The following is a 25,048-nucleotide window of genomic DNA, read 5'->3' on the forward strand; positions in this document are numbered from 1 at the left end:
TTATAAGAGTTTTGAAAAATGGGGACATGGCTTATGTCCTCATAAGTCACCCTCTTCTTGTAATACCCATGTCATACCCATGACATTATACAGAGTTGTGTCCTGATATGACACAAAAACAAGAGCACACACACACTCACTGGCCACTTTATTAGGTACACCTTGCTAGCACCGGGTTGGACCCCCTTTTGCTTTCACAACTGCCTTAAATCTTCGTGGCATAGGTTCAACAAGGTGTTGGAAACATTCCTCAGAGATTTTGCTCCATATTGACATGACACAGTTGCTGCAGATTTGTTGGATGCACATCCATGATGCGATTCTCCCATTCCAGCACATCTCAAAGCTGCTCTGTTGGATTGAGATCTGTCTGACTGTGGAGATCAGCTGAGTAAAGTGAACTCACTGTCATGTTCAGGAAACCAGCCTGAGATGATTTGAACTTTAACATGGTGCATTATCCTGTTCTTTACGCCAGATTCTGACCCTACCATCTGAATGTCGCACCAGAAATCAAGACTTATCAGACCAGGCGATGTTTTTCCAGTCTTCTATTATCCAATTTTGGTGATCCAGTGTGAATTGTAGCCTCTGTTTCCTGTTCTTAGCTGACAGGAGTGACACCAGGTGTGTTTTTCTGCTGCCGTAGCTCATCTGTTTCAGGGATCAGTGTGTTGTTGTTTTCAGAAATGGTATTCTACATACCTTGGTTATTTAAGTTACTGTTACCTTTCTGTCATCTCTAACCAGTCTGCCCATTCTCCTCTGACCTCTGACCTCTGACATCAACAAGGCATTGTCGTCCACACAACTGCCGCTCATTGGATATTCTCTGAAAACCCTAGAGATGGTTGTGTGTGAAAATCCCATTTATAAATATATAATTTATTTTTAATTTGTTTATATAAATGATCATCAGTTTCAAACCTAAAATCATTAAGCATTTATTTTGGTGGGTTGCCACCGCTGGTTTTTAAGCTCTTCAGTGAAGTGACAGTTTTGTGTTTTGCTCTAAAAAACAGAAGATACTGCGCACCATTTATGTGCATCCCTGGTTACAGAGCATGCAGACTTACCAAGCTTATCTGTTCTTTCCCTCTGCAGGTCTGAATCCGCTGCCCTTTGACCCTGCCTCGAACAACGAACCCCTTCAATTCAACAGCTCCAATGGTCCTCTGGTCTCTGACTGTCCTCTGGAAAACGGAACAGAAAACAGCAAAAAGAGGAAGAGACCCAACCTTCCTCCAGGTACACTTAATGATTTCCTCTGGCCTCAGACCATGCTCTTCAGTCGTTAACTGCACTCACATCGTTATTCTGCAGCTGCTCTTTTCCTGACCTTTGAATGTGGGAGGTGAACGCCTGGGGGTCCTGCATTCTGAGAAACGTTCACTTCAAATTATCACCTTCATTAAAGCATCAGAACAGAAACCTCAGGTTATTTCCACTTTTCTAGTAGCTTTGATCTCATAAGCGGACATAAACATTGAGGTTAATAGAATAAAAATCTAAGTCAAATATGCCTGGAATACAACACTAAACATAAGTGACCAAAGTACAGATTTCTTGAGGTATTGTATGTTGCTTGTATCTTCTCACAGTTATGACTAACACCATGCAATATGGGTTTTTAAAATGTAAAAGCGAATCTGGATATATAACAGTCATGAACAGAGAATCTGTAAGACGCTGATAACCTTCAAAATCACACTTGAAAAGTAACGCTCAGATAATTTTTTACAAACCTTTCTGATGCAGGTTGGCTCAAAAGAACAAGAGCCTATTCATATTCATGCTAATGTTAATGGCGGACTAATTAATTTAATTATGATTAGCTGAAAGACATGGATCTTGGAAAGGCTACTTAATGTTTCTGGTTGTCAAGGCTACTTAATTGGATCAGATTAATCGTTAATGTTAATTAGGCAGTCTTTTTCCAGTTCATTATTTTAAAATCTTTATTTGTGGCCATGTGACAATAACTGGTACAATTCATTTACAGTATGGGACCATTTTTTACAAGGAAAATCCACTTTTTTTATGTGGGTTTTGAACTTGCAACCTTCTGAGGCTTTTATTCGCTTAATAATTGTAAGTTTCATCCATCGTGTGTTTCCACACATGCTGTTCTATGTCAGCATATTCTCCATTTGAAGTCTGCTGCTCTGATCTCCAGGCCCTTGATGATGGTCACTTCTCCCTCAGGAACACTGCCGTCATTCATGACTTGAAGTGACTCTGATTAGGGATAAATGGCAGCAAGTGACGGTGAGCAGAGCTTCTCATCGTCGTATATATTCTCATAGATTTGATACAAATGGAAGTGAAATGGGCTCATATTGTGTTCTGGTCATGGTGAAGAGCTGCTTGTGCAGATCAAAGCTAGCCAGCGAGCTTTAGATCAAAGCGTCCAAGCGCTAATCTAATCTGCCCATTTCAGAGCACTTTTTACTTTTGTGCAAGGACGTCGTTTGAGAAAGGCTAAGATGAGCTGTGTTCACCATACACCGAATATTTAGACACTCCGGCTGCTGAAAGGGAAGTCAATGAGGTAATGGGTTTTATTGTTCTGCTGAGGTTAAAGAAGAGGTTTTAAGATTTTGTCAGTGTGGTGCTGCTCATTAAGAAGACATGGGTTTGAGGCTGACATCCTTGTAAGACATAGCCTTGGCTTAGTGATGAGCTCTGCTGCTCATGTAGACAAAGTGATTTTAATCTGGCTCGCAACAGTCCTTAATCTTACTTCGCATATTACTTTCTTTAATTGAAAGAGACAAAATACTAAAACAGGACACAGTAGTAGGTCAGAGCTGTGGCTTAAAAGAAAGCTGAGGTGATCGTTAACTATGTTTTCATCCAAAAACGGAATTTAATTGGAATTTTGCATAAAACTTTTGCGAATAAAGCACCGTTTCCATCCAACGAGTAGATGCTGTGAACGAGATTGGTTCCGTGGTTAGTCAAGTTTCTCAGAGCGCAAAGTCACATGACTTTTTCAGTGCACCTGGAGGAATTTATTCGGTAAATGTGTTTAGCTCGTAGTTTATGCGCATTTTTTCTTATCATACTCAGTTGTAGAATTTTTAATTTTTAGATTTTTAATTTTTTTTTTTTATTCGATATTGTGGATTATCGAATAAAAAAAATTGCTTGATGGAAACGCCAAGATGCGCATAAATTCAAGATGCGCATAAATTCCCATTCTGTACATATAAATAGGTGGATGGAAACTTGGCTATTGAGACTATTTAAGTTCTAATCTGGCTTGCAACATTCTCCAATATTGCTCCTCATGTTACTTCTTCTACTCTTCTTTAATTTAAAGCGACAGAATACTTAAATAGGACACTTTAGTACGTTTGAGTAGTGGCTTAACGAAAAGCTAAGGTGCTCATTCAGACAATTTGAGTTCAAATCTGGCTCGCAACATTCCCTAATTTTAGCTCCACTTATTATTCTAATTTGAATGAAAATGACAAAAGACTGAAAATAGAACATTATAGTATGTTGGAGACATGGCCTAACAGAACGCAGAGGTGCTAATGCAGACAATTCGAGTTCAAACCTGCTTTGAAACTTTTAAGCATACAAAATTTCTTCAGGCACTGCAACAGTCATATAAGATCACGCTGTGTGACATTGGTGCGCATACAGATCATTGGAATTCTAATTTGGCTCACAACATTTCCTGATCTTGCTTTTATTATTACTCTCCTTTAAATAAAATGGTCACAACTTAAAAAACAGGTCATGTAGTTTGTCAGAGCTGTGGCTTGTGGTGCTCATGCAGACAATGAGTTTTAATCAGCCTGGCAGTGTTTGCTAATCTTGTCGTTTTAATACTCAGACCAAAAATAAGAGGTTTGTAGGACACTCAACAGTAATATTGGCTCAACTCAGTGGGAAGTGTGCTGTTTGCTTCTCAGTTACTCAGTGCAATTAATACCTGTCTGATTTGTTAAGCCTTTGATTACGCTGGTTGAATCACACAACTGTTGTCTCAAATCTTACAATGCCTGGGCTGCTGTAAAGCCACTAGCGCTTCACCGGCTCGCTAAATAGTTGTGCTGTACGTGTCTGCTTAGCAACCAGGAGCTGCTTAATGGGGTTTATTTTTTGAACAACGGCAGCAGTTTTCCTTCCCGGCCTGTCATTATGCCGTGCTCTTATCCGCTGTGACCGTGCCTGATCAATCCGCTCCCTGATGGAAACACATCTAAATGATGAAAATTCGCAGCATCTGGAGCATAATGCATTCAGCTGCTCTGATGTCCTCTGGCAACACAAGACAGAGCCGTTCCTCTGAGGAGTGGAGCTAATGCAGGGGCGTGGACTAATTACCAGCCATGCAGATTTACTCTCGTTAAAGCACTATAATGGATAGATTCATCTCATTAGCGCTGGCACTCCATTAGACGTGCAACCCCCTATCCTGATGTTGATGTTACTGGATAAGGGATGCACTGTGGAGAGCGAGTGGGTGAGATTCGGCGGCACACTCGTGCAGGACACTTGGCAGGTTGTTTACAGCGTGGCTTGAACTCTTTGTTGCTCTAATCGGGAGATACTTAATTAGCACAATGTAGCCAATACACATTTTTAATGAACTAAATAGTTTCAGTTATGTTGAGACTGTCAACACTTCCTGGAACACATATCTGACATGTTTTTCTGCCATTATATATTGCAATATTGAGGGGAAAAAAACAGGAATTGATTACTTAAATAGCTAGCCTATATTTGTAAAAAATTAATTGTTGTAGATTTAGTAGAGTGGTTTTGTTGGGGAGTGTATATATATTTATTTCTAAATTTAGAAACGCAGCCAATTCATTCCAAATCATCACTGGTGAAAACAAGCTGTCTGATTATTTCAGATCTTGTTTCCGTGTTACAAAACAGGAACCCGGGTTTATTTTAAACCATCTCTGACTTTCTTGCTTTTGTTCTCTTAAATTCTTTTGTCTCTGTTTTAGCCTTGAAGCTTTTTTGCTTCATGAATGGCGTGGGCTTTAACTTGATAATTGATGAGTTACTATAGCAATTTTAAAAGCCTAGGGGTTGTAGTTTTTTCTCTGGATTTGCACGGCAGAAGAATGCATACATTACCCGAGTGGGCTGTGTCTAAATAATAACCCAGCGCTTCCTCTATTCTGCGATACAACTATTTGAACTGCTTACCTGTGATATATATCAGTGGGTAATAAGCCAGCACCGTGTAGCAATTGATTCTCTTTTCAGTATTGCTAATGGCGTGCCACAATGGTTTTGTGTGTTAATGAATCATGGGAAGACATTTCCTTCATATCTCAGGGAATTCTGTGCAGCAGTAGACCTGTGCGGTGCAGAGCGAGTCTGGGAATCGCCGCTGGTGGTGAGAACGGCTGTCAGATACAGATGCTGAGGTTTCGATGTGTGCTGCTGCTGGAGACGCTATTGTTATTGCTGTCAGGTGTTGTGTGGTGCTCTCTCTCTCTCACACACACACACACACACACACACACACACACACAAACATACACATCTACACTTCTTTCACGTGTATTAGAAGTGTTAACCTATGGAGTGAAAGAGTATGAGCCAGTCCACTGATCAATTCTTCTTAATTAGTGTATACACTGGGTTGTTATTAACCCAAGGGCTGGGTAAATATAGGACAGAACCCATCTTGGGTTAATATTACCCAGCAAATTGGGTTGTTTATTTAACCCATCGTAATAGGTTGATTTAACCCAGCTATGGTTTATTCATTTTCACTATATTAGCTTACTAGCTTATTTTTTACTTCATACATTAATGTTTACAGATTAACTTAAATCCTCTAAACTTTTCTAAAATACTCCTCACATCCACTGGTTTGCATGATAACTTCCTTTATTCTCCTTTATTTATCATTTACAGCATCGTTTATATCGTTTTAATAGGCTATACATATTGCCCATATTTAACCTTGTTAAACAAACATTAAAAGTAAAAACTAAATGTTAAACAGAAGTATTTTACATGTCATTAACCCCTTTACATGCAAGCATCGCCGACGTCCCCAGTTTATTATTGTTTCACTTTCACAGCACGTTCAACATCACTCTCTTACTTGATCTGGACAAACTGTGCATCAGTTGAAAGTTTAAAGACTCTAGGTTCAATATTTGACCAATGTTTTGATAAAACATTGTTGCAGTGACAGTTATTTAGTGATTTATGTCAGAAGTGCAAAATAATAAATCCGTATTATGCCACATTTTTAATTTCAGTCACGTCAGCAGCGGTTTATTTGTGTTCACATAGACTCACTGAACAGCGTCAATAAGGATTTATAGACCAAAGATGCATATCTGCGGAGATATATGGATATATTTACTGATGTTTACTTCATATTTCTTCAGACAGAATCGTCATTTCTATTCATTTTCCACTGATTTACGCAATCTGATTATAAACAGCCTCTCCCAGTGATCTGTGTGTGTGTGTGTGAGCTCGTGCTGTGTGTCAGACAGTGTCATAACCGGACACCGCCACATCGTGTCACATGCTTCCTGTAAACTTCCTGGTAGTTATTTTGCCAAAACAACAGTGATACACCTCTGTACACACAAAATATCCGAATAATAAACCCACGATTACGATAGAAAAGCTTGGTATGAGATTTTCTTGAGATCTGGGACATTATAAAAAAAAATATATATATATATATATATACATCTGAAATGCTAACTTGTGCAGTGATGTAAAAGGCTACAAATAGCTAATTTTTACAATAGTAAAAGACCAAATTCCACCCGTGATCATAAAGGGATGTTTTTACAAACACTCGATCGGGGTTCAAAGTGAGTTTTGAGTAAAAGTGTACTAATAATTTCATAAACTGTCTGATGTAGCTTGATGCTAACGTTAGCTCTAATGCTACTAATAGCAGGTGCATTTCTTCTTCATACTGCATTTCTGTCACAATTATTCACGTAAGGTCGTAAGAAAAATATTTTGTAGTATTTTTATGGTAAGACTTTTGATAAGGGCAAAATGCATACTGAGACTGAAGTGAGATTGCAGCTTGGTGGATTGTAAAGCTTGAAATACCACAACAAAGGCTAATAAAGGTGGAATAAAAGCAAAAGAATAATGATAAAAGAATAATGTGGATAATGTGTCATACCTGGCGGAGGTGTGAAAGACTCGTTTTATGAGAACAATAGAATCATGAATGGGGGAATATTCAGAGACATAAACACAGACAGAGCACAGAGTGAATCTACAATTTTCATAGTCGTGAAAATAAAGAAAACTCTTTGAATGAGAAGGTGTGTCCAAACTTTGGTCTGTACTGTATGAGATCTTACTTGTGAGATTACAGAGATGACGAGTGCCTTAATCAATCAGCCTTTTAGAGAAATTAGCCTTCTCTAAAAACACACATGACATGGCCTTAGAAAATATTTCATAAAATTCACTTAAAGACAGCCCAACCTTTTGACCTTTTTATTGTTTAGTTTTTTTTGTGTGCATCAGTTGTGATATAACTGTTTGCTTATATCACCCACTCCTACATCAGAGCATGTGCATTAACCACTCGGCTGCGGCTCTGATAAACCGAAATGTTTTAACTGGAAAAGATTTGCATGTTGGCATTTCAGGAAAATGCCTAAAATTATTATTATTATTTTTTTTTCACCTCACAGTATTTTCTTCAGGCCAGCAGCTGTGGAGACATATATCAGGGGTTATATCAGGCAGCAAATGTTTTAATTTTAATGTTTGAGGAAGTAGCATGTGGCATGATATCTGCAGTGAGTCATTCTGCTTTGCTGTAACCCTTCGGCACCATTAGTCCACAGTAAGTGCTTGAGGAGTGCAGCGTGAAGCTCTATTGATTGCCGTTGAGGAGGGGGGGGGGTGCAGATGAGCCTCTGCCTCTCACCCAAACACGACTGAGACAAAAGACAAGGGAAGCAGCACTACAGTAAGAAACGTGTGTGGGAGAAGCGCTCGGGAAAGATTGGCAGCCCCATGTGTGTGTGTGTGCGTGTGTGTGTGTGTGTGTGTGTGTGTGTGTGCTCGTTTACTGATAAATGCGTTGGTGTGTAGAGGCTGGACTGTCTGAGGGTAGGACGGGGCGTCTGTCTCTGTTTCTGTTTGTGTGTGTGTGTGTGTGTGTGTGTGTGTGTGTGTGTGTGTGTGTGTGTGTGATGGTTTGCAGGTTTACGAGAGAGGTGTTCACTGCTGCCTCCCATTATTTCTGTTCTGAATGAGAGCTTCACCTGTTAATAATGCCCTTTCTTTCAGCACTTTTGTCTTGACTTGGCGAAAGTAGTCATACGTGGTTAAATCCGAAATTGAATCCAAGTACACTTACTGATTGATTCAGTGAGGATTTGTCAGACGGATTCAGTTGTGTTTTTAAACAATTCTTTACAAGAAACAAACGATTCGTAAAAGTCATTTGCACAGGAATTGTGTGACACTTAAAACACTTTTTTGTTTATTTTGAAACAATGATATTCACAATTTGGGTAGTATTTTTTATTTATTTATTATTCTTTCTTAATGTTTTATTTAAAATTGTATAGATTTTTTTTTTTTCAAATATTTAATTTTATTAAGACATTTATTGAAATATATTATCTAAATAAGACAATAACAACACACTGTTTGTTAATTATGACATGAAATACAGGTAAAAAAAACAAAACATTTTTCTCATTTTGTTTTATGTTATTATATTTTTCATAATCTCACAAACCACCTGTAGTTCCTTCACAAAGCCCTAGTGGTTTGCTTTCTTGGTAAATATGTTTTTCTTTATTTATTTTTAGCATAAAGCCTACTGAAATGTGTTATATGCTTAAAAAGAAATGCAGCTGGGGTGAGGAAAAAATAAAGTTCTCTAGACAAAACAATAAGGAAAATGATGAATGAATTGAACTCCAGCCTTTACAGTATAGCTGTTCTAACAGAACATTAACATCTGACTACATCGAAACACAAACATACAGTATTACAGCTGATTAAGTGGATATCCAATCAATCGGTCTCGTTCCTGAAGCTCACACCCTGCCTCTCAAGCCGTCTGTATTGATCTCAAACGCTTCTGTCAGTTCTGTCCTGCGTGTGTGTGTGTGTGTGTGGCTTGTTCATGTGATTGGGACGTGATGAAAGGCTGTGTGTCTGAAGGAATCCCACCCTGTGGAGACGGGGACTCGGCTCTCAGCTGTCTCTGTTCAGCGTGCCACATGAAAGAAGTCAATGATTCAATCTACATAACAAGCTGTGTAAAGTTTTCTGTCGGTGTACCTCAGGGGGTCCGGGACATCAATCACCGCAGCTCTTTCCATCTCGTTTCATCTCTGTTTGGATGTTTACACATTACATAAACGTCTTTCCAGTAGTGAACAGTGTTTGTACTGGTTAATGTTAATCTAGTAAAGGTTAGAGAAAGTAACAATCAAACGTGAACTTAAACGTGAGCTCAATAATGTCCATTTTTCAAGATGTCCCTTTATCCCAAAATCCATGCATTATGTTTCAATTGTGGTTCCAGAGTGGAATTAATTTAATTAATACATATTTAGCAATTAAATAATTTATTAACATTTTATCCATGGTATTGCACTTTTTTTTATTCTGTTTATTATTATTATTATTATTATTATTACTTTGAGAAATACATTATTCTGTATAATAGTAACATATGTCATAACTAGGGATGCACGATAATATCGGCACAACATCGGTATCGGCCGATAAAAGCTTAAAATGACCATCATCGGTATCGGCCGATATGAATATTTCTGCCGATGAGCCAAACCAATATTCTCCAAGTTAAATAATTGACCTGTTTTTCAGATGTGAATGTCTGTCTACGTTTGTAAAATAATACATGTATGGTAGAATCAGTACAGAAGAGATACATGGATTTCTCTTCAGTAAAATTAAAGTTTAAATATATCAGTATATATTTGTATATATATCGGCATCGGCCAAAATTATTTTGAAAATATCGGCATATCGAATATCGGCCAAAATCCAATATCGTGCATCCCTAGTCATAACTTCTTCAATTGAAACCTATTTTAATGTGCAGACTTTATATTTAAATAGTCTTTCTGTGGTTTAGTATTCACAGATACTTGTCCATAACACAATTTAAGTGATTCACAGCACTGCTTTTGATTCATTCATTAAAATTGTGCTACATCCTGTGATATCTCGTGCTCTTTTTTTCTCCATCCTTGTTTTCTGCATTGCAGAACTCATAGGACCCTACATGTTCAGTTTCATCTCGACCTTAAATCTTCATTCAAGGCCAGGAGTCAAGTAGTTACGACAGCTCTACAGAAGTGAAAATACTTGAGGTAGCGTTTCATCACCACCTCTTCCTGTAACTGTTCCAAGCTGACGTTTTAGCACAGTAATGTCGATAGCATCAATGCCTCACTTTCATTATAATATACTAGTTGTCTAACACAAGTCGGATCATTTTTCCTTGCATGTAAGTCAATCATGTGTGATGTTTCCAGCACTCCGCAGTATCAGAGGAACAGAGTAAACGTCATCAACACCGACTGTCTTCCAGGAGTTATGCCTGATGTCTAGATCATTTGGGATTTCCTTTTATCCTCGTCCGCCTTCTCTGCTGCGCTATACTTGCATTTCAGATGCTTTCATCAGTGGTACTTTAATGAGACTCTTCTATCTCTTCCTGGCTCCCACTCTCCGGTTCTTTGATTCTCAGGTTTTCATCCTCTCGCAGGGTAAGATAACTCATCTAGATATTCCTGAATGTGTGCATGTGTGATCTGAGAGAGCTCGGCGAGCAATGGCCGACTGAACTAAATTCTTCTCTCTGTCTTTCTCTTTCTCTGTCCAGTCTGGACAAACTGAAACATGTTCTGCAGAAGAAAGTAAACATAACAGTGGCTAAATAATCGCAGAAGTCAAACTCCTTCAAAACAAATGCACTTCTTTTCTTTTCCTTTCGTATGGATCATTTAGCTGTGAGAACCGCCAAGTCTTAGTATGCGAGAATGCTCAATGGTTTTCGTCACAGCTTTGATCTTTGGTGAGAACCAGCCCTTTGGTTTGTTTCTTGGTGAAAATGAGCTGCAAAAATGCCTGTGGTGTTTTAAGAGATTTTTAAGCTTTTTGTGAACTTGAGTACTCTCTATCTGGACAGACTTGAGACACATTCTGTCAGTGGTTGTCCAAGCCCTTCATGCATTAAAATAGCAAATATTATGTTGTTTACAAACTCATCCTGCATTGTTTTTCTGAGTGAAACAAGGAGGTGTAAGACAATACCCAATGGGAATTGATTTTGTCTGGAAAATCGGTTGTTAGATGCCAAAATGTAATTTCCATAATGAACCGACACCCACAAATAAATAAATGAAATAAAGAAATAAAAAATAAAAAAATGCAAAGAGTGGTTACACCAAATGATGATTTGATTTAGTTCTGTGTGGAGCACTGGCTGTTATCAGACTCTTCATAAAACTATTTGAAAAGACCATTTTTGCCCGGAGCTTGAGGAAAAAGAAGAGAGATTGAGCTGCCAGACCGTGACCACAAGCCTTGGCTATTGTAGGACCTTTATAGATTGAAATTGCGGCGATGAGATTTGACTGTCTGTTTCCTATTGAAGTTGTTAAGCTGCAGTTTTGTCCTAATGCTATTCATTATGTGTGCAGGGACGGCTGCAGCTCTTCCGCGTCTCTGTGTTGCTGTCAGAAGTCCATTAGCATGCCTCTCTCTGATAGGCTGACGGGTTTCAATGACCTTAGTCAATGTACAGTGAGGATTTCCTACTGAAGTGCTGGCAATTGCATATCAGTCGATTCCCAAAAGCAAGAATAACCACATGCTTTCACCACAGCCAGCCCCACCACTGATAAAGCTTCTGATCAAGTCTAATTGGAGACAACATTTATCAAAGTTAGTTTTATTGATGGCATGCAGTGATCTGAGCAGGTTTCTCTTCCGTAGCGAGTCTCTCAGGATGTGAACCCTCATCTCCTCGATGAGTGCGTGTGAGTTGAGCAGACATCAGGCGGGCTTTAACGAGAGTTGATTAACAAGCCTGCTGGGTTTACTATAGATCTGATGTGTGTCCGGATGCTGACTGTGTCAGAGCTGGATCTATTGATGTGGACCTCCAGTGACGCTGCTGTCAATTACTCCTGCATCCAGGATTTCAGTAGATTGCTCCATTCAAACTGGGGGTTGACCGTTACTGACCGTAAAAGTATAGAGTACAGGAAATGAAAGCGAAAAGAAGGTTTGAATGGGATCGCCACATTTCAAAATCTGTATTCAAACCTATTTTTCCCAAATGTGCACCAATGCTCAGTGTTTGAACTGCTAGGCCATGAGTCCAATGCAGGGGCGTAGCAAGCTTTTCAAAAGTGTGGGGGATGGATGTGGTTTGTTTATAAACAAAAAAAATGATGAACACATTGACAGAGGGGTACAAAATGCAGGGCTTAAAGTTCTCTGGCACTGTGCGGGATTTCCGGCTTGCAGTGTTTGGCTGGGAAAAGAATAATCCTACATAAAAAAAAAAAAAGAAAAAAGAAAAAAAAAATTAGAAAAGGGGAGAAAAAAAAACGCAAAATCAGAAAAGGGGAGAAAAAAAACGCCCACACAAAGCTTTTTCTCTGGTGGTATAAATAATGTAACAATTTACTATTTTTAAACATTAAAATAATATACACTTTTTTTTCATAGTTCTTCAACAGGTATGCAAACAATATCCCAATAATAGCAATTAGCATTAGTCTAAAAAACGAAAAATAATACCGAAAACACTCAACATGTCAACAAAACGATTAACAGAACATCTTCCCAAACACATATCAAGCTTATTTAAAAACCTCTAAAGCATAAACACTCATTCAAAGTACCTGGAAAAGGAAGATGTAAATAACCATAAGTTCCTGCCTCCTCAGCACGAGCTGACCGATAACACCCCAAGAGAGGCGGGACTTAAGGCAGAACAGCCAATCATCAGCCGATCACACTCAAAGCCGGTGTCAAGTTTGAGAGGGAGGGGGGAGGAGGCAGCCGCGGCGAGCACAGACACAGAGCGGTCAGAGAAACGGAGGAACGACTGTAGTAAGGCGTTTGTGCAAAACTGCGGAAAAACTGCAGAAAATGTGCGGGTGTCGAACCCTCTCACCGGGAAAAGTGTGGGTGTTAAAACCCCCACATCCCCCACGGGTGCGACGCCCCTGGTCCAATGTATATAGCAACTGTATTATGTACACCCTCTTGAAACGTAATCTCAGTTACTCCCTCATCCAGGTTTTTTCTAGATTTCTCCAATTAGAATTGGAATGTATATACAGCAAAGTCTGTATTCAAACACGTTTCCCCCAAATTAGTGCATTTCTTAATGTTTTAACTGCTAGGTTACCAAAGTTTAGAAAAGATCGCTCCCATAACAAAGCAATAAAAAGACAATGTTCATTTTCAGATCGCTCACCTTTGACGCGGCAGATGCGATGGCGTTCCACACACACTCGTTCTCTTTAACAGACGCAATGATCTGTGGAAGTGAATTGTACAGCTGAGCAAATGGTAAATGTCATCCTCATCTGTAATATTTGTGCCCCATCTCTTGCCTAGTGAGGGATTATTCCATTTGCATCAGTCATCATTGCACATCCAGACATGAGTCGTCGTCTCATCAGCACGCAGCTTGAGGCCTCCACATACATATTAAATAATCGCTCCATACAGCTGGCGAACAGACTCTCATCTAGAACCGTGATTGCCAGCGGTTAGGAATTAGGATGCTTGTGCTAACATGTAGTGCTTAAATGTCATTTTATCACTCCGTGTCTGGCAGCATCTCTGCTTACATTTGGCGTGTGATTTTTCATTACCATGCAATTGCTGTTTTTGCCTCCCATGTATTTAATTTGTATGCATGCGCACTGAGATACGCAGGCGTCTCGGCTCCATATAGACTCTTTTATAGACTCTGCTGTGAAATCGCATGTCTGCTAGGTGTCCTGGACCAGAGCGAACTCATTAGCCCATTTTCCAAATGCCCTCCTTCTCAGAGAATTTCTCAGGAGTGGGTCTCGGACTGATGGGCCTGGATGCCGGGGTTCAACTGTTTGGTCACTTTCCCAATAGCTGCTGTCACATGTGGCCCCTGGTTTGGACAGGTGAATTGCAAGCTAGGATTGCCTTCCTCTTTCTGTCAGAGTTGTGCCGAGCATCGCCACTGACCCGCACCAGGCAGACACCTTGTGCAGGCGGTCATGACAGCTACTAGACTCTCACCTGCGAGGAATCTTCCAATTCCCAGTCAGACACTTCAAGAAGGAAACGACGAATCACCCTTCACTGCCAGCTCCCGCTCATTATGTGTATTCCTGTCTATTTGCAGCTGCGCTCAGCGTGTTGCACCAGCCTGTGTCCCCATCACATTCCTCACTAGAAGTGCATTCAGAAGTACTGTATTCCCCTGCATTGGTGCAGTATATTACAAAAAATGTGCATGAAGTCTGATCTATTTTTCAGCAAGAAACCACCCACTTAAATAGCAAGGAGTTGTTTGATTGGACCATTGTGCATTCAGTTTTGACAAAGGTTTTTCTACCCTTGACTATGCAATATCATGGCTTTTGATTTAGTGTTTTATTTCAGTTTGTCTTTTATTAATTTAGGTTTTATTAGTTTATTATTGTGTATGTATTTATGTATGTATTTATTTGTAGACAATGTGTAATGGTGAAAGTATCCAAGCACAGTCTATTGTCATGGCAATGAAATAGCGTTTTCATTCAAAGCAGCTGGTTTGTAAGATTTTAAGTTTTATAATTAAAACCTAAAACTAATTCAAGACCTTTTTTGTTGTTTAATTGATTTTGGCATCTTGTGTAGTTTCAAATTGTCCCAGTTATATTAGTTTTTAGGTGTTTAAGCATGAAGTTGAAAATCTACAAACATGGCTATATTAACCCGTTTATGCAAACTAGTCCTTGGCCATTTACCCAATCAGAAGCATTGATCTGACTGGCTTGAAAACTGTAATACAGTGTCTTTCTCCAAGGTGTCATCACAGAGTACGAGGATAATTGTGTATATTGAAAATCGTGGCCACAATCTTGTGAATTTCAAGGTCTTAAAGCACTTAAACCCAATACAGTCACTGCGTGTGGCTGTATTAACTTTAAGTAAACGAGGCTAAGACTATTCAAATCAATGTTCACTTCTTCCAGGCGACTATTGGATGGTGCACTTTGAAGCTAAAATGCAGATTCCTTCCCATAGCGAAACTAGTTAAAAAGCTAGTTACAGCACCCCAGGCACATCGACATTTAATTAGCGACTATAAAAATGCTTATTGATCCATTTTGATGGGAAACACTGTGGCAGAACATTGAAATGTTTTCACAAAACTCACGCTCAGGATTCCTGAATCAGTTGAATACAGTTGTGTCTGTGTACTAAGGAAGATTTGCTGTTTATTTCCCAAGAGAATGGTTTACATAGCCATGATTTGGCCATTGTATCTTTGCCCTTGCTCATCCTTTCTGATGATCATGACAAATTTGTCACACACCGGCTCTGGTTGGTTTTAATTGTCAGTTTCACCGCGGTTCACCTTCAGCCAGATGTAGTGTCTTTGTCGATGGTTGTGCACGATCTCTGGGAGGGGCCACAGACCCCACCGGAGGGGAGCTGTTTGATAATGTAGGAAGACGGACACCATGTCTGACCTTCCCAACTTCAGTTGCTATTTCCAGGCATCCCTTTAATGATTCATGTCACTAGAGGTGTTGTTTGTGCCCAGACAGGATATCTAGCCAGATTTTCCCAGTTGTGTTTGTCTCCTCCTGCCTGGCATCTTTCAGCTTGGAAGCTTCATCCTCTTTGCGTTTGTCTGGACGTTTCCTCTAAGGCCACACCTCCCTGTCTCTCACATCTGCTCTCACTGTCCCATATCCTAGTGCTCTGTTTTTGTCTGACTGAGTCATTGTGCAGATGAATAAAAAACAGAATGCGAGGCTTTAATGGAACGTCTATGTTTTTATGCTCTGTGTTGTGTGTTGGGCAGAGTCTCTGTTGCTGAGAGAGTATTGTAATGTAAATGGCTGCCCATTGTAAACACTGTGTGTGCTTGTTTCTGTCTAGGATATCAGTACAATAGACTGCCTCCCAAATGAAATATCTCTCATATTTAGACTGAATTTATCATGGGCTTCCAATGACACTAGTTGAGCATTTATGGGTACCTACAGTGATGCTCAGGATGGATGGATGATAATTTGCTCATAAGATGGTTTTCGAGCAATTGCATTGCTTGGATGGATGAATGAATGGACGGATGGAGGGATGGAGGGATGGATGGATCGATCGATGGATCGATGGAGGGATCGATATATGGATGCAAGCAATAGTTATTCCATGATTATGAAAGATTAATTTATTATTATTATTATTATTTAGTTGGTAACATAGTAACAGTCTTTCTGGCTCCATGCTGCATCCTGTGTGTCAGTGAATATATCTTTCTGTGTGTAGGTGTGAGGATTTGAGATGATGGCAGTTCATATTTTATGAGTCTATTTTCTTTTGGGGATATTGATGTATATCTCCTCAATGATGCCATGATGTGAATCACCACGGAACTGGTTATTGTTCCCTGGCTGATTTTATGGGCTGTAAAGTCGTGAATGCACATACTTTGAGGAGATCAAAGACACCGAGCAGTGTATCTAAAAGCATTAAAGAGCACAGCGCTCCTCTTTGAACAGGATGTTGCCATAGCAGTGGCATGACAGCATCTCTGTTAGCATTCCCACCTTTGTGCCTGTTCAGTCCCTCAGGCATTCAAGTATTACAATTCTCTTTTCTTTCCCGCCTTTCAGAGGTCTGCGATTCAACCTTCAGCATGTCCCAGGAGGGATGTGTGTGCCACAAAAGGGACTCGAGTCTCTGAAAAGACACGTAAACATGCTGGTCAAGTGCTGCTCAAAATAGATGTTTCTCTTGTCTCTCACTCAAGGGAAAATATTTAGTAAGTTAAGTTACTAAAGTTCTCCACTGTAGAAATGTGGAATCCATTCAAAACTTTATCATAATTTGACTGGCTGAGTGGAATCCCAAAAGTTTGCATCTCATAATTCTGACTTTTTTTCTCAAAATTGCGAGATATAAACTCAAAACTGTAAAAAAAAAAAAAAAAAGACCAATTTGTGAGAAAAAGAGATTGAAACTCGCAATTCTGACTTCCAAAATGCAGTTAGAGAAAATTCTGAGAAAACATCAGTATTGTGAGAAAAAAGTAGCAATTCACTTTAATTTTATTTTTGTTTTATTTTTTTATTCAGTGGCTTCCAACATGCTTCCATAATTTAATTGTTTAATTGTTCCATTCCATATTTTAATTGTTCTCTGATGTCCCCAGAGTGTGTATGTGAAGTTTTATCTCAAAATTAGAAATTTCCACTTTTAGGGTAAGAGCCAAAACTGGCCATTTTTTGTGTTTGTCTCCTAAATTTTAAATAAAAATGAGCTCCTGCCGCCCTTTTCAAAAGAGTGCGGTGTTTCAAGAGCTCATGAAAGCGTGTTACGGTTTAACTGGTGGTGACCATGTTACTGACCTCACATTGCTTCCAGATGCAATTTTTAACTACCACATTCCTATTTACGATCATTCTGGCAGCACGTGAAGCCAGCATTAGTGAAAAAAAGCAGAAACAATGGTTGACTATGTTGTAGACCCCCCCCCCCCCCCCAAAAAAAATGAAAATGCAAAAAGTTTTGTTCTATTTAATTGCAATTTTGTTTTATATTTTCTTAAGCAAAAAATAAAGATCAAGATTTTGCCCTGATTTACAGAATACACCCAGTAAAATGTCATTCAGTGTAACAATCTTGTCAGGCATATTTACAGCAAAAATCAATTTATGACATATTAAAAGACTAATTACTTACACCCCAAATACTAATTAGTTGTAATTTTACATTTTTAACATTTGCCACTATCCTAGGTTTTGCCCATTTGTCAGTAAGAATTTTGTACTAATTTAAAACGCAATAAAATTTAGTATGCTTCATTATTTATTTAGATATTTTAATATGTACACGTCAGAATAAGCATGTTGTTTGAATTTTTGTTACAATGTAACATTATTTCAACCAAATTTTGACATTTTATTTTCCAAAAACGTATTTGAAACCTTTAAAGCAGACATTTTACTTAAATTTAATGTGCTTTCTATGGACAAAAAAAATCACTTTTGTACATTTTTCTTGATGCGGACATCTTAACGTCTTTGACCCTATAGCAAATGGAACCTTGTAGTAAAGTGTTACAGAGATACAGTACATTAGAGGTAGGAATCTCCTAAATTCACTTCTGTCTTTAACACTTTGTTCTGAGATTTGAGCTTCCCATTAGATATCAGTCTGTCAGTAAGTCACAGTCACAGCGCTGGACCTAAAAAAACCTGTCATGCCGGAGGGAGATGGGCGATCGTAGATGTGCCAATCATCCAGCTATCTTTTCACATTTACGAATCGCTGTCTCTCTCAGGCTCTCTGCCAGTCTCATCACGTGGCTATGATATGAGCCGCGCTTGGCTCCATTCCTCAAAATCAGACGGATGGAAAAGGCTGGGCTCTTCCATTTCTGCTTGGCAATGCTGCATGCATTTATCTCTGAACCGTTGAGTGGCTGGAGAGGGTGCAATGTCAGATGGAGTCGCGTCTCAGTCATGCTTAATGTTAAGTGATGTGGCAGAACTAGGTCTGAGCCCATTGCCTCTGACAGCCACTTGACCGATCTCTGCATCAAACGCACCATCATTGCAAAAGCACATCCTCAATAGCTCTCGCAAGAGTGGCTTTGTCATTCACAGGCAGAGGCTTCACTATCTGCATCTCTTTTATGTCTTCCCTTGTGCACGGATATCCTCAAACTCAGCTGGGCAGACCATTAGCACACGCTAATGAGTGTTTGTCACCGCATCCTCGGGCTCCTGGAACGGCTCTCTGTCCACGGTGAAGAGTCAGATCATTGACTTCGGCGCTGATGGACAGATAGCATGCTGAGATGTTTCTCATCTCTACTGCTTGATGGGGATTGAGAGAACTAAAGAGATATTCTTCTCTGCTTTTCCTTCTAAATTTTAAAACTCAAAATGCCATGAAGCTTATAAAGTTTAACATCAATTTATTGAAGGCAAAAAACAAGACATTTTAGGAACTATAACGTACATTTTATTATTAAACAGAAGACACAGAATTTGGAAAAAATGTAATGTAATTTTCATAAAATCCTAAAAATGCATGTCAAAATTTTAGAGTTTAAAACTTGAACAACTTAATTTATTATTTTTGATAATAATATGGCCCTATGATTGAATTTATATATATATATTTTTTATTTTTTTTATTTTTTACTTTTTCTGTTGCATGTTTAAATTTTTCTGGATTTAGATAAACAAATAAACCAGTGGTAATGAAATGGAGACAATAGATCAGACGTCTGATGCATTTGGGACACAAAAGTAGAAACACTTCAGGAGTGTCGAATTCGTCATCAGATCGGTTGAATTCTATAGGATTGCCACGAGACGTGTGTCGCGTCAAACGTTAACGTTCCACCGGAAACAAAGACACCGTGACACCAAACCCCCTTACGAAAAAATAAAAACGCTGTGTTTACAACTGTGATGACAAGCGCTTATTAGGAAGTATGTGAAATATTTAAAGTTCGCATTTATCATAAGGCCCTGAGCTTTGGGCCAAACAGCAGCCAGAGGCAACACTGTATCATTTATTAAACATCTTCCTATTAAATAAATCAGTGTCGTTTACAGTGGTTTTGTCACTAATTGCACCAATTTGTCTTTGATTCTGGGTTTTCAAAGAGACTTTCCTCTGTGTGGTGAATGTGACAGAGGGAGACACGTGATTCTTGAGGACAGATAAGATGAGCTGGAGGTTACGCAGTTGCTGACATTTCCTTAACACGACTCGCCTCCTTTCCTTTATAATTGGCTGCCCTTGATAAGATCCTGGCGGCAGTGGCTCTCAGACGGCGATAATGCCATCTTCAGAACATCAGTCGATAGAATAGCTGCTGGAAACTGGAAGTGGACACGTTTCCTGCCATCATGACCAGAGCTCCTCAAACACTTGTGTGCTTCGGCTTCACAATACGGTGCAAGACTGGCAAAGGGATATTTTGGTCAGCGTAAGGGGCAGCCTTTAGAACTGGCTGTTAACTTGATATTGATAACAAGCATGGAGCTTGTGCTCGACTTGAGGCTAAAGACTCTTCAAATACCAGCATAGATTTTCTGTCATGAAGGGCAGCACACAGCTACATTCAGCTCTGCAAACAAACCTTCTTACATTTCTGCCCATCCCAGTTTACTCTGAATGAAGAGTCTTTATTTCATTCATTTTTTCAGTGTGCACTACTGTTCAAAAGCTTTGTGTTTTTTGTTGTTTTTGAATTTGTTTAAACAAAAATACAGTACAGAAATATGGTGAAACATTATTGTTACTTAAAATAACTTTGAATTTAATGTACAATTTCATTTATTTGCTGTGACCAAAGCTGAATTTTCATTTTCATCGTTACTTTAGTCTTCGGTGTCATGGTCCTTCATAAATCATTCTTGTATGTTGATTTGTTGCTCAAGAAATATTTCTTATGATTATCAAGGTTGGAAACTTTTGTGATTCCTAATATTTTCTAGATTATTTTACGAACCAAACGTTCAGAAGAACAGCATTTATTTCAAATAATTTATTTGTAGCCTTTATGTTTTTGATGTCAATTAAATGCATTCTTGATTGCCTAAATCCATGCCTGATGCAAGTAATTCAATTAAATGGATGCACGATGAATAAAAATATTCAAACGCAGACTTTTGAAGAGTAGTACATTTTGATATGCTAGAAATAAATGTTTTACTTTTTTTATTGCATTAGTATATATTTTTAGGAAAAATGCATACATACATATATATATATATATATATATATATGTGTGTATGTATATGTATACACACATTGCACACATTTTCAGTAATGGTAGTCAATTATGCAGCTGTAGCTTACCTCAATTATGACTCTATTTTAAAACAAACAAAAAAAATGAATATAATGATTTGTTTATCATTTTATTTTGAAACTCCTTTCTAACAGATGCTTCCAAGAGTGTCACCTATCTCTGTCTATTTTAAGACATCTTGGTGACATGAGTGAGATTTCACAATATCTTGTTCATTACATACAGGACTGTTAATCAAAACAAGGTCTAAAAACTAAAATATAAGCTTTATCTTGTTTGTGACATGCTCACATTGATTTTAAGCACCTCTCACATTTTTTTCTGAAGATGTAAAAAAAATTAGTTTGTTTTCTTCTGGAGAATCAGGTTGTTTCCAGATATCTGCATCGTCCAATCAGCAGCCAGAATCAGAGTGTCTCTGTGAAATGAGTTGTAATGGGTGTGTAACAGATAGCTGTTGTTTTCATGTAACTAGATGATAAGCTTTCAGCGCTGACCTTTACTCATCATTTTTCATCATTAAAAAGATGAAAGAATAGGACTTGTTCTGCTGCTTTTCAGTAGCTACAGTTTTTTCCTTTTGTCTTCTTTTCAAGCCAAGCCTTTCCATTTTTCACAATAATAGAGGATGTTGTTATGTTTCTCTCTCTCTCTCTGATGCTTTTCAGGCAGCACACTCAGTTAGGAGGTATTTTTGCATCCAATTTCTTTCGTCTGTGTGTTTTTCCGTTTCATTTCCTTCGGATGTACCACAGGCTCATTTTATTTATTAAGATTTATTATTCATTTTTTAAGTAGATCCTCTTCAATTTATCATCACTTTGCATCTTTCCCTATACCTGACTCCTGCACCTGTCGTTTTCCGTGTATACGCTGTATGAAGCATCTTCTGTCGGAATAGCATTACTCAGGTAAGTGTACAGTTGCTGTGGTGTAGTGGTGCAAGGAGCAGCCATTCGTTCCGACACGAGTTTCCATCGAAACGTGTTCTTCTCTGATTCTCTGTTTCTTGAGATGTGCATCAGTGGGAAACAGGAAGTCTAGTCCCAGAAGAGCTTGTGAGGTCATGAAGTGCTCCGTCTCAAATGACATCAGCTCTGTGGTGATTGGTTCTCCATGGCTCCATATTTCACCTTTCTGATGAAATGTAGAGCTGTGTTTTTCTGGTTCCTCAAAGAACTGTTCTGTGAGCAGCTCTTGAATAACACTCTTAAAAATGAGGTTCTTTGACAAAATCAATGATTCCAAGAAGAACCTTCAACGTCTGTGGAATCGGCGTATCTTCCCATTGCACTAAATGATCTATATAGTGGGGGAAAAATGTTTCTTTTGAATATTAATGTGAGAAAACTTCTCTTCTATGGCTTCACTGGAAAAACCCTCTTTTGAAAGGTTTATTTTCAGAAGTGAACATCTTGTCTGATGGAAAGGGTCCGTGGACGTTAAAGGTACTTCTAGGAAACATAGATGCCATTTAAAGAAGCTTTATTTTTAGAAGTGTATGCTATTTTATGTTATACTTTAGCTGTTTTTAGGGGTGATCTGGAAGCACCTGATGCTGTGTGCCAAGAATGAAGGCGTTAGTCGTCTTCTTCCTTCTGTTTTTAGCTTGATGGGAGGGCATGTCCTCTGAAGGGGATTTATACAGTACCAAGACCAATTCTAAATTAAACCGGAAAGTTAATTGAACATGGAATGACCTCATTTCCATCTTAACACTTACTGTCAACCCAAATTGCTGCTATATACACTTTAAACGGTGGCATAATTTAGCACGTCAGAGATTTGACGTTTACGGCATGATGGTGTTTGTTTTATTCAGTCCCTGTCAAATGAGCAGAAGAAGTCTTGTGTCGAGACAGGAAGCAGGTGCTCTAATTAGAGAATTTCAGATATGTGTTGACATTTGTTACGAGTGCAAAGTTTGAAGCAGCCTCCTGTACTTCCTGACAGATGCAACTTCAAAATGAGAAAAAACTAATTAAGCAGTGCGTTTTTCTCCAAGGAACATGCCAACGTAAAAAACAATCACAAAAACAATAATGCTTTTTTTTTTCTCTTGGTTTCTGTTTTGCATACAATGCTGTCTTTTATTGACTCTGCTCACTTGTGTCACTGTAGTGTTTCACCTCAGACTGTTTTGCACTTAGTAGTTGTTAGCACTTTGATTGCTCCCAGTGTCTTAAATAATTAGAATGTGTTTACCAAAAAAGATGCCCTCAATGATTTGTTCAGTGACCCTTGCTGTTCACGTAAAATGACTAGTTAACTGCAAGTAACTAGCCTTTCTTTTTACAGGGTTATATGCTCTTATGTGGAACTAGACCGACATTGGAAACCATTGGGTCTGGAAATCCATTCAGATGGTTCAGTTGCAGCACTCCAGATGTTACTGCAAAGTGAAACTTATTGGCACTTATCATCTGGAGACTGAAACAAACACCTGAAATATATATTTAAGCCCTGCTTACATTCAGTAAATTCCCTCTGTCTGTTATCTGCTCTTTTGTCAATGGCAGAATAAGGATTATTTTAGCGCTTGGGGGTTTTTTAATAGCCGAAGTCAATGTTGTTACTGATAGTTAGAGATAACTGCAAATAGGTGAGTATATTTCATTTTGTTATGAACGTAAGACTTTTGGGAATCACACAATAAGGCATGGATATTGAGCAAAGTAAATAATGTCATAAAAGCCAATCTTGTGTATATATCGATCTGTCTCTAGTCTATTAATCAGACATATTCAGTAGAGAGTAAGTGAGCGAACCACTGTGCCAGAGCAGATTTTTGGCATTCACTTGCAAAGAACGAACTTCCTTGACGCGATCCAGACTCGTAATGATAGGATTTGTTTCTTTAAATCCCTTCATATGGTATACATTAAGTCATATATTCTGGCTGCTGCTTTCTATTATTTCTCTCATCATTCTCCCTTTCGGTCTCTTCTTCATTTCTTGGCCCTTTACTTTAACACTCTAGTGTTAAAGGCCTTTGTCTGAGAATGTGAATGAGGTTTTGTTCAGTCTTCTCTGAGATTCTTATGCATATGAGGTTTCACAGCGCCTTCAGAGACTATAACATTTTAACTAATTGAGGCTTTATTTGAGAAGATCTGTCTGTGTACAGAGCAAAGGCATTTTAAACCTATGCAAACAGTGCAAGCAAATAACACCTTCCTACTTTAGAGACAATTAAAAATCTGCTCGTTCAGAAAGCTGCTAAGAAGAGCTTGTCAAAACAGCACACCTTTTATAAAAAGTGTGCAAACAGTAAAATGCATGATACAAATGAAACAATATGCACGATCATCAGCACTCGCTCCACTAACATGCAGCAATATGTTGACGTCTGGTGTAAATTGCTGTGGTAATCCGTCAAGCACAGAACAAAGGAAATGAAAGGCGGTTGGCTGACGTGGAGGCAGTCTGTGCCCTCTAGTGCTAAACAATTTGAGCTGCCAGCAGGATCAAACATCTTATTAATTCTCTCATTTCTGAGGGTTTCGATGAGTGTATTTACTCTTAGAGGGATTCATTGAATACGGTTGACGGGGACTTTTCACATACAGCGACTTTACATTATTTAAGGCTATTAGGACTTTAAAATAGGAACCGTTTATTATCAAATATGTTTCACTCCTAATGCTTTGTCCTTATAATTGATATAACTAGTATAGCATTGTTAGCCTTATTGATCTTTACAAAGTGACTAAGCATCATCATCATCATCTTCATCATCACCACAAGCATTCGTTTTCAGTGCAAGCAATGCATTTGAGAATTCGTGTTTTTCTCTATGGAGGCACACCATTTCAGACAGCTCGGCCTACTCCTCTGTAATAATTACTGTAAGCTCTGTTAATTAAGTTGTTGTGATTAATTAAAGTTAATAGGGGAAAGACTGCAGAAAGAGAAGCACCTCTGGTGGGTACAGCTTCATAGTTTATCAGTAAACTCTTAACTCATTACCCGCCCCACTCATTTGTTCATTAACGAAGATTTAAC

The 25,048-nt window shown here is 38.7% G+C and overlaps 1 protein-coding gene across 6 annotated transcripts in view; it reads left to right on the plus strand.

Moving 5' to 3' along the window:
- Positions 1-25,048, plus strand: part of LOC127971379 (ecto-NOX disulfide-thiol exchanger 2) — a 189,885-nt gene that overhangs the window by 88,443 nt on the left and 76,394 nt on the right. For all 6 annotated transcript variants that reach the window (XM_052574356.1, XM_052574358.1, XM_052574361.1 and 3 more), the window contains one exon: positions 1,105-1,248. In XM_052574356.1, coding sequence (XP_052430316.1) covers positions 1,105-1,248 — 144 coding nt within the window. The remainder of the gene's footprint in view (positions 1-1,104; positions 1,249-25,048) is intronic.

The sequence above is a fragment of the Carassius gibelio genome, chromosome B14, assembly GCF_023724105.1.
Source record: "Carassius gibelio isolate Cgi1373 ecotype wild population from Czech Republic chromosome B14, carGib1.2-hapl.c, whole genome shotgun sequence".
NCBI classification, from domain to species: Eukaryota; Metazoa; Chordata; class Actinopteri; order Cypriniformes; family Cyprinidae; genus Carassius; species Carassius gibelio.